The sequence below is a fragment of the Scyliorhinus canicula genome, chromosome 3, assembly GCF_902713615.1.
Source record: "Scyliorhinus canicula chromosome 3, sScyCan1.1, whole genome shotgun sequence".
NCBI lineage: Eukaryota > Metazoa > Chordata > Chondrichthyes > Carcharhiniformes > Scyliorhinidae > Scyliorhinus > Scyliorhinus canicula.
The window spans coordinates 203,097,697-203,114,976 of NC_052148.1; the positions used below are offsets into that span (position 1 = coordinate 203,097,697).

The 17,280-nt window shown below is 44.6% G+C and overlaps 1 protein-coding gene across 2 annotated transcripts in view; it reads left to right on the plus strand.

Moving 5' to 3' along the window:
- tmem131l (transmembrane 131 like) overlaps positions 1-17,280 on the plus strand; it is a 209,914-nt gene that overhangs the window by 73,194 nt on the left and 119,440 nt on the right. For both annotated transcript variants that reach the window (XM_038792026.1, XM_038792027.1), the window contains exons 5-6: positions 15,184-15,307; positions 16,349-16,465. In XM_038792026.1, the coding sequence (XP_038647954.1) occupies positions 15,184-15,307; positions 16,349-16,465 (241 nt within the window). The remainder of the gene's footprint in view (positions 1-15,183; positions 15,308-16,348; positions 16,466-17,280) is intronic.

The window sequence follows — 17,280 nt, forward strand, 5'->3', positions numbered from 1 at the left end:
TTTCTCTGTTATAGCACATTATTAACATAAGCAAGTACTTGGCCCACAAATGATCTTGTTCAAGTTTTGATATTCACTGTTTCAAAATCATCAGTGCTTTCAATCAGTGGACCGTGTGCCACTCTGATCTGGAGTGTTCCTTTTCTGCCTAGTATCTAGTTAAACAATAGCATTTCTGAACATAGAAATAAAAACAGAAAATGCTGAAATTACCCAGCAGATCTGCAGTTTCTGTGAAGAGAGTAACACAGTCTGATGGTGCGACATCTCCTGAGTCTCTCCAGCATTTTCTGTCCTTACTGCAGAATGCCAGCATTTGCTGTATTTTGCTATTGAATGAGAAATTTTACAGCATACTCCGGCACTGAAATATAATTGGTGCTACCGCATGAATTATTTTCTGTTTATGAAAGGTAGATTCTAATCATTCTCCAGAGATGAGGTGCAGGTTTAGGAGGAATAGTTTGTTTATTTAAAAAAAATAATTTAGAGTATCCAATTCTTTTTTTCCCTATTAAGGGGCAATTTAGTGTGGCCAATCCACCTACCCTGCACATCTTGGGTTGTGGGGTCGAGACCCATGCAGACACTGGGAGAATGTGCAAACGACACACAGACAGTGACCCGGGGCTGGGATGAAACTCAGGTCCTTGGCACCATGAGGCAGCAGTGCTAACCATTGCGCCACTGTGCTGCTCAATAGTTTGTTTATTGACATAATAGGCACTGATGAGCAGTGTACTGTTGATACAATTGAAGGACGCTCCTTAGATTATATAACTGATAAGTGCCTCTTGTTTTTTATTGGTTATATAATCTAAGGAGCGTCCTACAATTGTATCAACAGTACACTTGCTTTTTCTTAATCAGCTCTATGGTGGATTTCTCTCATCGGTATCTCTCAAAATTAAGCTGATTTAGACTTAAAAATACCGGCAGCCCTTTACCGCTGGCCACAAACCCGTAGACCTCTGTGAATGAGTGAGATATCCTTAATCATGTTCCATGTGGGCACAAATGGCATAGATAAGAGTAAGAAAGAAGTTTTGCTTCAGAATTGTGAGCAGCTGGAGTTAAATTTAAAAGACAGAGAGCTCCAATCTGAGCCATGAGCAAATTGGCACAGGGTAAATAAGATCAGAGTTGAATGTGTGACTTTAAGATTTGTGTGGGATGGGTGGATTTTTATTCATGGAGCATTGACACCAATACTGGGGAACGGGAGAACTGTACCGTTGGGCTGGTCTTCACCTGAACCACACAAAGCTACCGCGGATTTTCTTGGCAACATTGTCTATAATCGCCTGCTTAATCCCATGCACCAATTTCGACCAGAGTTCCCAACACTGAGGGATTGTGCCTTCGAGGGGATTTCAGCACAAGGGTGGGAACCGACTACACAGCTTGGCCGATGTGCATAGGGCACCGGAGAATAGGCAAGATGAACGAAAATGGACAGAGTTTTCTGGAGCTATGCTACCACCATTGACTCTGTGTGATGAACAGCTACTTCCAAACTAAGCCACAAAGTGTCCTTAAGACATCTAAGATCATGGCACCAGCTGAATCTCACCAGATGTACCCCCTTCCCCCAAACAGTGTCCACATCAATTTTAGCTATCACAGTGTCGACTGCAAGACTGACCTCTCTCTAATGCGTAGCAAGGTCAGGCTTCAGCCAAGGAAACTATGCCACTTCAAAAACAATGGTCATCCTCAGATCAACATTTGCTGTACCACTGACCCAGAAATGACAGGAGTTCCTCAGCATCTCTTTCAGGCAATACCAGAGTGCAGTGGGGTCATCTGTGCCACATTATCCATAACTCTACACTCAGTATAAAGTAAAGAGATCAGAGGAATGCTGACTGGTTTGAGGGGTTGGACTGAAATGAGGCCTGTTACTGCAGCCAAGTGGAGAGCCCTCATGAGCTGCCAGCAAGTCCCCAGTAAACAACATCCAGATGCTGTCATAGCTACCAGAATCATGTCTCAGCAGACTACTCCGCATTGCAACAATCAATACTTGTCGAAATTCTGCAACAGCCAACTATCTGCTGCTGAAACCGGTGATGCTAGAGGGCTCTTTGAAGATATGAAGAAAGCAACAGGCCCAGCAGCAACCAAATTGCCCCCTTGAAGACAAGAGAGGGATGATCATTACTGAACTTTGCAAGCAGATGAAAAGGTAGATGGAGCACCATCTCAAACCTTATGCAACAGAAGCCGTTGTCATTGAAGAAACTCAGCGCCATTCCAGACTTTCCTGTCATTGAGGAACTGGACAGCAAGCCCACCGGAGTAGAGCCCAACTTGTCCATTGACTGTTTTGCCAGTAGTAAAGCCGTGGGAATCTATGGCATTCCATCTGAAATCATTAAAAGTGGGAAACTGTCACTGCTACAATATCTCTATGAACGCGTGTCTCTGCTGCAAGGAAAGATTTGTGCCTCAAGGCATATAGGATGCAAAAATAGTCACCTTGTATAAAAACAAGGGGGAATTGCAGCGACTACAATAATTACCAAGGCTTCTCCTTGTTAATTATTGTGGGGAAGATTTTTTTTGGTTTGCCGTGACCAGATTGCAGACTCGGGCATCCAACATCTACCCTGAGCCTCCGTATCGCGTCAGAGCTGGCAGATCAACAGTTGATGAGATTTTCTCACTTCAGTTATAGAAGTGCCATGGGCAGCACAAACCTCTCTACATTCTTTTCATAGCCCTTACCAAGGCCTAGACTTCACCAAGGCCTTGTCTCTTTTTATACTTTTTAAACTGCTGGAGAAAATAGGCGACTGCCTAGATTCCTGGGTATAATTTCTTTTGTCCATGAGAACATTCACAGTTTTGTCAGTTACAATGGACAATCATTGGAGGCCTTTGCGATCAGCGAGGTAAAGCAGGACACTATGTCCCGGTGCCAATTCAATATTTTTTCGATGACTCAAATGAAGATTTCTCCCTGCATGCCAGAGCTCATGGCAAGCTGTTCAACTTGGCAAGACTGCATGCCAAAGTATGTAATGTCCTAATCCATGAGTTGCTATTTGCTGATGATGCCACATGGGCATCCCATACTGAAGTTCACTTGCAACATCTTGTTGATCGGTTTTCCAGGCCTGCAAGGAGTTTGAACTGTGACAATCAGCATCAGGAAAAGCAAAGTTTCTGGGCCAGGACATGAGACTCCATCTTCCATCAACATTGACAAACCTCACTTTGGAGGTCGCTGCTAGTTTGACATACCTTAGATCAATAGTTACCAGTAACCTGCCCTTTGATGCTGAGATCAGTACCAAGATTACCAAGGCCGCAGCTATCATGTCAAAGTTGAGAAGCCAAATATGGACTAAATACAAAATAAATGAAAATTCAAAGCTCCATGTGTACCTGGCATATGTTCTGTCACCCTCCTTTATAGTAGTGAGGCATGGACCAGCAAGCTAAGGAAAGCAGATGAACTGCTGTCTACTTCAATGCCTCCGATCTATATTGTGCATCTCCTAGGAAGACAGAGTGCTGAATTTGGAAGTAAACCAGCTAGAAGGGACCTCAAGCATGTTTGTCCTTGAGAGTCAGTGATGACTCCATTGGCTGGGTCATGTGAGCTGACAGTAACAGTCATAGCCCCAAAGTCATGCTGTTATGTGCCAGGGTTTAGAAAACTCCAAAGTATATCATGGAGTTCACCTGACCTACAACTGTTTATCGATTTTGGTTATGATGAGCTCAAGGGCCTACCTTTCAAGTGTTATTCAACAGAGGCCTTAAGCACTTTTAATCAAAAACAAGCTTTATTCTATGAATTTAGATAACATTTTTATAAACACACACAGTAAGCATTTTTATCAACTACAAACATAAATACCCCACACAGCTACAGTAATCTCTATCATCCATAATAAATTTCCCACTTTAACTGTTCCAATTTAATAACAAGATCCCCAAAGCTAGAAACCCCTTCTCAAAGGTGTGGTCCAACACACGACACTCTTACTATCTTTAAGACTTGGTATGGATACACCTGTTTTCTTTCCAAAACAGCAGGTTTAAATTCCTTCCAGAAAACAGCTATCACTTTTAAGTTATCAAGTAATTTGGAAACAGCTTTTAAACTGAAGATAGAGAGACACTTCTGAAGATAGAGAGACACTTCTTTCCAACCTGCGCAATACAAAACTAGGTCAAACTCAAAGCGAAAGTAAATCTCAGATCCACAGCCCAGCTCTCCCCCCACAATGCCATCACTGAAGCCATGTGATAAGACAAAATAATTTCTTAAAAGGACACTATCATGACAATGCAGCATGGCGAGTTTGCTATCCGCATGAGACCAACAGGTCGCCCATGTCTGTGACACACGGAAATCTGCAGCTGAGTCTTCAAATCCAGAATCGGTGCTGATGCATGGGAAGTCCTCAATGCTGACTGTAAGGCCTGGAGATGAGCAGTCAGGAAGGACATGGAAAAAACAGAGGACAAAATAAACGACCAGTAGGCCAAAAAAGAGTCCGCCGGAACCTTGGGTCAACACTATTCATCTGCGCCAGCTGCGGGAAGGACAGGGATTCATGAATTAGCCTTCGCAGCCACAACTGATGATGCTGAATCCATATACTCCCTCGACGCAGTCCATCTTCTCCTGAGATGGACAGACCAATAACAAGCTGTTCCAAAGGCTCTGAAATGGGATTCATTTTGTTTGCATTGTCATCTGTACGGACTGCATTAAGTGAACAATTTTACAAAATTCTATTCCATGTGTGCTATTATTTTTCAAACCAGCAACATTGGTGAAAATTTCTGTGGCTGATCAAAATGTTCATACTGAAGGCACCCAGTAAAACCAAATGCATTATCCATCAAATTCAGATTGCGAAGCAGTAATGTTTAAAAATTTTTTTAAAAATTTAAAAATAAATACATTTAAGAGCACCCAATTTGTTTTTTTTCCAATTAAGAGGCAATTTAGTGTGGCCAATCCACCCATCCTGCACATGTTTTTGAGTTGTGGCAGTAAGACCCATGCAGAAACTGTCAATGTGCAAATTCCACACGGACAGTGACCCCGGGCCGGAATTGAACCCGGGTCCTTGGTGCTGTGAGGCAGTAGTGCTAACCAATGTGCCACAGTGCTGCCCCAAAAAGTAGTCATGTTGATTGTATAAATACATTGATTTATCTTGCATGAAATATTGGTAATCCATTTCAAACTCTTGGGTCTGAATAGGAGTCTGTTGGGGCTTATTTTTCCACAGTGTAATACTAAGGGATTTCTGCACTCTTGGAGTTTTGGATTAAATGTTACATTAAATGCAACCTGCTCAGAGGGATGTAAAGATATCAAACGGCGCTATGGAATGTTCTCTCTGACATTTATCCCAAAAGCAGCAGCTAAAAGAGATTTTCTGATTATTTATCTCATTGCTGTTTTGGGGTCTTTATGCACAAATTGGATTCTGTGTTTGCCTACAATACAGGAGTGGATTGCACTTGAAGTGCTTTGGGACATCGCATGGATGTGAAATGTACTGTATAAATGCAAGTCTGGTTTAATGACACATTCTTGTCTGTCCAGCATGGATTGAAAACCATTATACTGCTATTTAATCTGAGTTTTGTAATGACTCTAGAGATTGTTTCAGATTATCTTTCCAAAAATTAAAGCATGACAAAATGTAATTATGTACATAATGCAACAGGCCTTTTATGGCAGGCGGGCTGTAGTTTTGGGAGACTTCAAACTTGATTTGCTTGATTAGGTAGCCTGATGAAATAGATTATCTGCCTGTTACAGATCTTGCCTGATTTTATTCCGTTCATATAAATTCAGTGAAAATGGAATGGGTTCTGCACTGGGTGCCAAACACATTCCCTGCTTTTATTTTTAGGTTCAGCTTCTGATGAAAGGTCATCAGAAATGTTAACCGTGTCTCTTTCACCACAGAAGCTACCAGACCAGCTGAATATTTCTTGTCCATACAATCTCTTTTCATAGTTAAAATTCTTCATTCTTGGCAGTATCCTCATAAATCTGCTCTTTAGACTCTCCAGTGCAATCCCATCCTTTCTGTACCTCGGCAACCAGAACTGCATGAAACAATGCAGCTATTGGCAAGCTAGTGTTTTGTGTAGTTTTAGCATACCCTCCCTGTTCATATCTCTATGCCTGGTCTAATAAAAGAAAGTATCGTGAATGCCTTCTCAACCAGCTTCTTGACCTGTCCTGTGACCTCCAGGGATATGTAGGCATACACATCAAAGTCCACTTCATATCTCATCTGGGCTGCAGAGGACCTTGGAGTGGGAGGGTAAAATCCAGTTGTCGTGGTCCACGTAGGTACCAACGACATAGATAGGATAACGACAGAGAATATTTGAGCAACTAGGGGTTAAATTAAAATGCAGATCCAAAATTGTAATAGTCTCTGGATTAATACCTGAGCCATGAGCTAATTGGCATAGATCAATAAGATTAAAGAGGTAAATGCATGGCTCAAAGTTGATGTGAGAGAAATGGGTTTGAATTCATGGGACATTGGCCCCAAAACTGGTGAAAGAGGGAGCTTTCCTGATGGGACAGTTTTCATGTGAATCATGCTGGGACCAGAGTCCTGGTGAATTTGATAACTAGGGCTGTAGATAGGGCTTTAAATTAAATATTGAGGGTTCTGTTGTATCGGAATTTAGAAAATCAAAGATAAAGGAGAATGTAGGAGTGCAGGTTAATGATTTGGGGTTGGGGGGGGGGGGGGGGGGGGGGGGGGTGCGGGGTGGAGGGAGTGTGGAAAGCAGAACTTATTTTTAAAAAATATATAAATTTAGAGTACCTAATTAATTTTTTCCAATCTAGGGGCAATTTAGGGTGTCCAATCCACCTACCTTGCACATCATTGTGTTGTGGCAGCGAAACTCACTCAAACATGGGGAGAATGTGCAAACTCCACACGGACAGTGACCCAGAGCCAGGATCGAACCTAGGACCTCGGTGCCGTGACACTGCAGTGCTAACCACTGCACCACCGTGCTTCCCTGTGGAAAGAGTACTAAACGGCACCACGGGGAGGTCTCCGAGGCGAGTCTGTTTGATTCTGTGCCTTGGATAAATACCTCCGGCGTGGACATATTCAAGTGAGACTAACTACTCACGTGAATATGCAAATGTAGATCACGCCCAGTGAGGGCGAGATTCTGATCGTACCGCTTTATGAGATCTCGCGAGGCGCAATGAGCATCATAAATCTTGTGAGAGGCCTCGCGTGAGATTTACCAGCCTCCGGAGTGACAAGGGTGGTAGATTGCACCCCAGGTAAATGAGTTTGTGTAACACATTGAAATTGGCGGGTATGGTTTTGTGGGCATTACCGAGACATGGCTGCAAGGGGATCAGGGCTGGAATCTAAGAAGCTGAGGATATGTGTCCTATCGAAAGGACAAGCAGATGGGCAAAGGGGGCGGGGTTGCATTGTTAGTAAGAAATGAAATGAAATTGTTAGCAAGAAGTGATAGAGTTGGAAGGCGTAGAATCTGTTTGGGTAGAGTTGAGGAATCGCAAAGGAATAAAGACCCTGATGGGAGTTATGTACAGGCTGCCTAGAAGTAGTCTGGATGTGGGGAGAAAATAAATCAGGAGATAGTAAAGGCATATAAGAAAGACAATGTTACAATACTCGGGGGGACTTCAATATGCAGGAGAACTGGAACATTCGGGTTGATAGCGGACTCCAAGAAAAGGAACTTGTGGAATGTCTATGAGACGGTATTTTAGAGCAGTTTGTGGTAGAGCCCACTAGGGAACAGACAATTCTCGATTAGGTGATGTGTAATGAGGTAGACTTGATTAGGGAACATAATGTGAAGGAACCCTTAGGGGTCAGTGACCACAATATGATAGAATTGACCCTGCAGTTTTGAGAGGGAGAAGCTGGAACGAGATGTAACGGTATTACAATTGAGTAAAGGTAACTACAAAGGCATGATGTGGAGATGCCGGCATTGGACTGGGGTGAGCACAGTAAGAAGTCTTAAAACACCAGGTTAAAGTCCAACATGTTTGTTTCAAACACGAGCTTTTGGAGCACTGCTCCTTCATTCACCTGAGGAAGGAGCAGTGCTCCGAAAGCTAGTGTTTGAAACAAAAATGTTGGACTTTAACCTGGTGTTGTAAGACTTCTTACTGTACAAAGACATGAGGGAGAAGCTGGAACGAGATGTAACGGTATTACAATTGAGTAAAGGTAACTACAAAGGCATGATGTGGAGATGCCGGCATTGGACTGGGGTGAGCACAGTAAGAAGTCTTAAAACACCAGGTTAAAGTCCAACATGTTTGTTTCAAACACGAGCTTTTGGAGCACTGCTCCTTCATTCACCTGAGGAAGGAGCAGTGCTCCGAAAGCTAGTGTTTGAAACAAAAATGTTGGACTTTAACCTGGTGTTGTAAGACTTCTTACTGTACAAAGACATGAGGGAGAAGCTGGCCAGAGTTGATTGTAAAAGGAGCCTAGCAGGGAAGTCAGTGGAACAGCAATGGCAGGAGTTTTTCTGGGTTATTCGGGAGGCACAACAGAAATTCATCCCAAAGAGGAGGAAACATGCTAAGGGGAGGACAAGGCAACCATGGCTGACAAGGGAAGTCAAGGACAGCATAAACGCAAAAGAAAAAACGTACAAGGTGGCAAGGATTATTGGGAAGCCTTTGGAAGCAAGCAGAGAACAACTAAAAAAGTAATTAAGGGAGGGAAGATGGAATATGAGTGTAAGCTAGCTAGTAATATAAAACAAGAGTTCTTTTCAATATATAAATGGTAAGAGTGAGGCAAGAATAGACATTGAGCCACTAGAAAATGAGGCTGGAGAAGTAATAATGAGGAACAAAGAAATGGCAGAGGAACTGAATAGATACTTTGCATCAGGCCTCACGGTGGAAGACTGGCAGTGACATACCAGAACTTCAAGTGAGTTAGGGGGCAGAGGTAAGTGCACTGGCTGTCACTAAGGAGAAGGTGCTGGGGAAGCTGAAAGGTCTGAAGGTGGATAAATCACCTGGACCGAATGCACTACACCCCAAGGTTCTGAAGGATATAGCTGAGGAGATTGTGGAGGCATTGGTGATGATCTTTCAGGAATCAGTGGAGTCTGGAACAGTCCAAGAGGACTGGAAAATGGCTAATGTAGCTCCCCTGCTTAAGAAGGGAGGAAGAAGAAGATGGGAAATTTTTGGCCAGTTAGTCTGACTTTGGTCGTTGGTAAGATTTTCGAGTCCATTATTAAGGATGAGATTGCAGAGTACTGGAAATGCATGGCTAAAAAGGGCTGAGTCAGCACCGCTTCGCCCTGGGGAGGTCATGCTTGACAAATCTATTAGAATTCTTTGAGGAGTTAATGAGAAAGTTAGACAAGAGAGCGCGAGTGGACGTGGTCCATATGGATTTCCAGAAGGCCTTTAACAAGGTTCCGCACAGGAAGCTGCTAAATAAGATGAGAGCCTATGGTGTTGGAGGCAAAGTACTTGCATGGATAGAGGATTGGCAGGAAGCAAAGAATGGGGATAAAGGGGTCTTTCAAGATGGCAGGTGGTGACTAGTGGTGTTCTGCAGGGGTCAGTGTTGGAACCACAACTATTCAAGACATACATTAATGACTTGGAAGGGGAAATCGAGGGCATTGTTGCCACGTTTGCAGATGATAGAGGGACAGGTTGTGTTGAGGAAGTGGGGAGGCTGCAGAAAGACTTGCAAAGGCTAGGAGAGTTGGCAAAGAGGCAGCAGATGGAATGCAACGTGGAAAAGTGTGAGATTGTGCACTTAAAAAAAAAAAAAAATGTTATTAAGGCATTTATGATTTTATAACAAGAAACAATACAAATATAAATGTACACATGGTTCAGTGCGTAACACATTCCCCCCCCCCCCCATCTCCCATTGTTTTTGCCTACTCTAAACACAAAATAATCTAACTCAGCCTCTCGCCCCCTGGACTCCCGGATCTTCGACACTCCGAAAATCGTCACCTCTGAACTCGGCGCCACCCTTGTTTTTAGTACCGTGGACATGACATCTGCAAATCCCTGCCCGTATCCCCTAAGCTTCGGACATGGCCAAAACATATAGACATGGTTTGCTGATCATCCCACACACCTCACACACTTGCTCTCAATCCCAAAAAACTTGCTCAAACGTGCCACTGTCATGTGTGCCTGATGAACCACAATTCAGGGTGGTTCAATCAGGCTGAGCCTGGCACATGATGAGGACGTGTTGACTCTGCTCATCCTCCCACAGACCCGCCTCGACCTCCCCTCCCAGCTCATCCTCCCATTTACGCTTTAACTCACCTCTCATGAGTTCTTTATAGATAACAGAACCCCCCCCCCCCATTTTAGAAACTACCCTGCCCTGTATCCCCTGTGGTGGTAGAAGCGGAAAGGTTGCAACCTGCCTTCGCACAAAATCCCATATCTGCAGATATCGAAACCCATTCCCTCCCGGCAATTCAAACTCCTCCTCTAAATCCACTAAACATAGAAAGCTCCCATCAATAAATAGATCCCCCAGCCTCTCAATCCCTGCTCTCTGTCACCTCTGAAACCCCTCATCCAGCCTCCCCAGGACAAATCGGTGATTACCACAAATTGGCGTCCACACCTACGCTCCTGACACTCCCATGTGCTTCCACCATTGCCCCCAGACTCTTCGGGCGCCACCACAACCAGGCTGGTGGAGTACCGGGCTGGCGAGAACGGCAGAGGAGCCTTTACCAATGCCCTGAATTCCCAAATAATGGAAGCTCCCTCCCACCACTTTAAATGGCAGCTCCCCCAGTCTCCTCTCCTGCCTCCTTGCCTGGATCACAAAAACCTAACTTTTACCCATATTCAATTTGTACCACGAGAACTGGCCAAATTCCCCTAAGACCTGGATAATCACCCCCCCCCCCCCCCCCCCCCCCCCCCCCCCCCGGAACACAGTCCTCTATCCTTGAGGCCAATTTGGCATCAACATTCAGTAGGGAGATTGGCCTGTATGACCCCATTGCTCTGGGTTTTTCTCCCGCTTCAGGATCAGTGATATCGAAGCCTTCGACATTGTTGGGGGAAGGACACCTCACTCCCTAGTCTCATTAAATGCCCTCACCAGCAGCGGGCCCAGTATCCGAGAGAACTTCTTGTAAAATTCCACTGGGTAACTGTCCGGTCCCGGGACCTTGCCTGACTACATGGCCTCCAACCCCTCTACTACTTCCATAATCCCGAATGGGGCTTCCAAACCCTCCACTAACCCTTCCTCCACCTTCGGAAATTCCAACCCTTTCAAAAACTGCCTCGTCCCCTCCATCCCAGCTGGGGGTTCCGACTCATACAGCCGACTGTAAAACTCTTTAAACACCCCATTCGCCCCTGCTGGGTCCAAGACTGCGTTTCCATCCTCTGTCCATTACTCGTCCTATCTCCCTGGCTGCCTCCCTCTTCCTTAGCTGGTGTGTTAACATCCTACAGGCCATCTCATCATACTCGTATATTACCCCCCTCGCCTTTCTCAACTGTCCCACCGCTTTCTGTGGATAGCAGACCAAACTCCATCTGCAGCTTCTGCCGCTCCTTCAACAACCCCGCCTCCGGTGCTACAAATACCTTCTACCACCTGGAGTATTTCCCTCACCAGCCTATCCATCTCTACCCACTCCACCTTCTCCCAATGAGCCCGTATTGCGATTAGCTCCCCCCCCTAATCACTGCCTTCAGCGCTTCCCAAACCGTTGGCTGAAACTTCCCCCGTATTATTTCTCTCCAAATAATTCTGGATGGCCTCTCTCACCTGCTCACACACCCCCTCATCCGCTAACAGCCCTACATCCGATCTCCACTGCGGGCGCTGACCTCCCTCCTTGCTCACCCATAGATCCACCCAGTGTAGGGCGTGATGCGCCACCACAATTGCCAAACACTCGCTATCCACCACCCTCTGCCAGTAAAGCCCTGTTTAAAATTTTAAAAATCAATCCGGGAGTACACTTTGTGCATGTGGGAGAAAAAAGAAAACTCCTTCACTCTTGGGCATCTGAACCTCCATGGGGTCTACTCCCCCCCCCCCCCCCCCCCCCCCCCCCCCCAAAATCTGTTCCATAAATCTCTTTCGCCACGGTTGGCACCCTCCCTGTCCTTGAACTCGACCGGTCCAACCTTGGATCAATGACCGTATTGAAACCACCCCCCCCCCCCCGTCATGATCAGCTTATTCAAGTCCAGGTCTGGGATCTTCCCTAACACCCGCCTTACACACTCCGCGTCATCCCAATTTGGTGTGTAAATATTCACTAATACCACCAGCAGCCCCTCCAGCTTCCCTCTCACCATGCTACACCTACCCCCTGAGTCTGCCACTATATTTCCTACCTCAAATGACACCCACTTATTGATCAGGATGACAACTCCCCTCGTCTTAGAGTCTAGCCCTGAGTGGAATACCCGCCTGGCCCACCCCTTCCTCAGTCTAGTCTGGTCCACTACCCTCAGGTGTGCCACTACCCTCAGGTGTGTCTCTTGTAACATTGCCACGTCCGCTTTCAACCTCCTCAAATGTGTGAACACCTGTGTCCTTTTGACTGGCCCATTCAGCCCTCTCACATTCCATTTGATCAGAACAATTTCCCCCTCCCCCCACTAACAAAAGAACAATCCCAACCCCCCATATCAAACTAGTCATCTGCTCACCCCCCACTGCGCTTCCGTGAGCTAACCCGCCCAGCTAGCCTGGTAGCCCCCGACAATGGCACCAAGCATCCTACCCACCTGTGATCTCTCTCCCTCCGCTCAAACATACAAATGCAAAACATCACAATCCCCAACCAACACAAAGAAGAAAATTCCACCCACCAGCGCCCCACAAGAACAAAGTTAACCCACTCACAGAACTGAGCAACTTCTGAAAAAATTGGTATAAAAACACTACATACACCGCTTAAAAAGAAAATAAATTTAACAGCACAGGCACCGAATTACTCGCCCCCAAGTTCAATGTCCTCAATCACTTGCCAGTTTCCTGTCCTTGACAAAGTTCATTGCTTCATCCTGCGATCCAAAATAATGTTCGTGGCTCTCTTAAGTGATCCACAAACGAGCTGGGTATAGCGTGCCAAACTTCACCCCCTTCTTGAAGAGGGCCGATTTAACCTCTTCTTTTGGTCAGTTTCGCACCCAAGTCCTGGTAAATGCGCAGCTCGCTGTCTTCCCATTTGCAGCTTCTTGTCTCCCTATCCCACCTCAAGATCTGTTCCTTATCCAGGAACCGGTGCATTCGCATCACCATTGCTCTCGTCAGCTCATTCATCCGCGGCTTCCTCGCAAGCACTCTATACGCCCTGTCCACCTCCAGGGGTGGAGCAAATGCACCTTCGCCAAGCAGCTTCTCAAACATGCGTGCCACGTATGCCCCTGCATACGATCCCTTGATGTCCTTGGGGGGAGGGGGGGAGGGGGGCAATGATCCTCAAATTCTGCCTCGCGACCTGTTTTCCAAATCCTCCACCTTCTCCTGCAGCCCTTTATGATGGTCCCTCCCCTCATCAGATCGATCTCCACTGCCATCGCAGTTAGCTGGTCTTCGTTCTCAGCCACCTTCTTTTCCACCTTCTGCCTCACCAGTTCCTGGGCTTCCAACCTTTGCTGCACCCAATCAATCCCCGTCTTAACCATGTCCAGGTACTCCTGTCATTGCTTGGCGAAGCTCTCCTGAAGGAATTTCACCAGCTGCTCCGTTGACCACTGGGCCGTCAATCTCAGCTCCTCAACCTCCGCCATGTTTTCCTGTGCTGCAGGATCCACTCTCTTCTTTGCCCAACAATCTCTTCTTTGCAGACCACTTCTGGTCCACCACTCCATAAACCGGTGGGGATTCCTCCTCTCTACCTCCCCAATCTCCAATTTTACCGGTCAAATCCCCCATAAATCGGCGGAAAAGGTCCTAAAAGTCCACCACGAGCTGGAGCTACCAAATAAGCGATTTCTCAATCCATGGCCGCCACCGGAAGTCGAGATTGTGCACTTTGGCAGGAAGTATGGAGGCATATACTATTTTCTAAATGGGGAATGGCTTCGGAAATCAGAAGCACAAAGGAACTTGGGGAGTCCTGGTTCAGGATTCTCTTAAGGTTAACATGCAGGTTCAGTTGGCAGTTAGGAAGGCAAATGCAATGTTAGCATTTATTTCAATAGGGCTAAAATTTAAAAGCAGGAATATCTTGAGGCGGTATAAGGCTCTGGTCAGACTCATTTGGAATATTGTGAGCAGTTTTGGGCACCATATCTAAGGAAGGATGTGTTGGCCTTGGATGGATTCCAGAGGAGGTTCACAAGAATGATTCTTGGAATGAAGGGCTTCTCGTGAGGAGCAGTTGAGGACTCTGGGTCTGTACTCATTGGAGTTTAAAAGGATGAGGGGGGAATCTCATTGAAACTTGTAGAATACTGAGAGGCCTAGATAGAGTGGAGAAGGTGTTTCCATTAGTAGGAGAGACTTGAACCTGCGTGCACAGCCTCAGACTGAAGGGACAACATATTAAAACTGAGATGAGGAGGAATGTCTTCAGCCAAAGGGTTGCGAATCTGTGGAACTTGTTGCCGCAGAGATAGATCGATTCTTTAAGACAGAGATAGATAGGTTCTTGATTAAGAGGAATCGGGGGTTACGGAGAGAAGGCAAGAGAATGGGGATGAGAAACATATCAGCCATGATCGATGACAGAGCAGACTCGATGGGCCAAATCACCTAATTTTGCTCCTATATCTTTTGGTTTTATGGCTCTTCTGTTTTTCTCCACTTCTCTGTATCGCTCCATTTGTTGTACATTCCCTTGCCTTGTTTGCCCTCCCCAAATGCCCATACCTCTGATTGAATTTCATTTGCCACTACTTTGCCAAGCTGGCCATTTCATTGTTAGCTTCCTGCTTCCTGCAGTCTACAGTTTGCATTGATATAGTGCCTTTTGTGAGCTCAATAACACCCAAAGAGCTTTACAGGCAATGAAGTAATTGTGAAGTCACTGTTGTAGGGAAATGCAGCAGCCAATAGAGAAATAGTTCAATGTGCATTTGGTTTAATTACTGGCATTTTGTTGCTCTGTGTGAGATCAAAAACGTAACATTAATCAATTCCTTGTTTTGGTTTTTCTTCTCTTCTCCAGGCCAGTGGGGCAGCCAAGGGTTAAAGAATTTTTTATACACAACCCAAGTTGGGAGTTGCCAGTCATATTGGTTTCGGTGTTTCCGTTGAGTAGACATTTCTATGTACCTCCTGTAGATAACATGGTGAGTATTCACAAACGTGCTGCCAGTCAGCTTAAGCAAATGGTGATACCCATGGAACTTTTGCCAGTAATTTGATGCAAAAAATAAAATCCATATTGACAATCTTAATTTGTTCATGAACCATTGATTGACCAAAAGAAGTCCAGTTACGTTAAATAGTTAAAACTAGTTCTCGATTTATAGAGTGATGAAGGCTTATTGAAGAGATTTATATGCAGTGGTTTCAAAGAGCTGCTCATTTTTAGTAATTCTTTTGACTGTAGCTTTTTATGTAAAGAAAGTCACTCGGGTGAATTGTGGCCTCTGTGGGAGTTGATTTCATTTGCGAGTTGTGCAAAAGATGTGGAAAAGCTACATTTGTTGCACTTAATGAATACAATTTGGTGTTTTTAAAAAAAGCTTTGGCATTCTCAGAAAACCACGAACATTTAATGTTGCAGAGCTTTTCATGCCCTGAGAACAAATTCTTTGGGCGGCATTATCAGCTCTGACTGTGATCGCCCAATATTCACACTGGTGAAAGAACTTCCTCAGCACTGCACGATTGGTGCAAAGAAAGGTGGCCACAGTTCTGCAGCAAGGAAAACCTAAACATGATTAGTTCCTGAAACACTGAACATCTCAAAACTGTAGATCGGACAGAACAGATCCTTATTTTAGGGTTCAACACAATAAATCTGTTGTTTAATTGTGGAAATTAACATGTTGTGCTGCGTTTGTAATCCTGAACAACCCTCCCTATTGGAAAATGTCACATTGAGCAGAACCTGTGAAGGAAAATAAGTCATGTTGACCTTTACTTCTTCAAGATGTCTGCTGTTGGCAGTAGCTCAGAAGGTTGTTTGGAGCAAGTATAACACAAATCGTAATCTAATTGTGTGCGATGTTAGTGCAACAATGGGCTTTCATTCTGCTGCATTAATAACATTTTTAATAGTTGCAAATATGGCACAATCTCATAAGTAGCATTTAAACCAAGTATTGAGTGTAAAGGAGATTATTTTCATGTGAACTTCAAATTTTGTGTTTTCTATCCTCCAGGTAATTCCAGCAGGAGGAAATGTTCTATTTAGAGTTGTCTTCCTACCCACAGAAGAAGGCAATGTAAAAAATTCTTTATTTATAAACACTTCTACCCATGGGACTTTTTCATATCAGGTTAGTGTATAGACTTGATTCTGAAGCATTCTCTCTAAAAATCCTTTGCAAAGTGCACACAAGAGATGCTGCTGTATCTGCTGTATTATATTGTGCAGTAACATAATGCAGCACAAATTATGCACCATTTTGTACTGTGCCTTATTGTGGAGAAGTGAATTCTGCGCCTAATGAAGTTTATGTACAAGTCTTTTTATAAATGTAGTTTGGGTTTCATGAGAGTTTTACCTTTCGTCACGCATACCTCTTGGCAGTTATTAGATAAATCTGGCCATTCTCAGTTTCTCGTGACCTTTTTGTTCTTTCTCCTCTTCTCCGTCACTTGTCTCTACTGATTTTTGTATTTCTTCAACTGTTGTTGATAAGTTGAATCTTACATACATAACATGCTGTCACATACACGTGTCTTAAATACAGCTTCATAGTAGCATAACATAGATAATTTAAAGTAATTTTGAAGGGTTGGGAACCAGGGTGCAGCATTAGAAAAGAGAAATGAGGTGCACAAAGGATTGGCAGAGTCTGCTGGAGCTAGAGTAAGAACGAGTAAAGTATTATGTGGGGTCAGATTAAGAAGGAATACACACTGAGATCTAATTTAGGTTTATAGTGCATGTATGTAAACACCATGGTGTGGCAATTAAGGTTCATGAGCTGCAGGAATAAATACACTTGAAAATGTGATGTTGTGGCATTAACTGAGATCTGGCTCCAAAAACAACAGGACTGGATACTCAATATTCCTGAATACATGGTGTTCAGGAAAAATAGGGAATTTTAGAAAAGATGCAGTATTGGATAAGGAGATTAATACA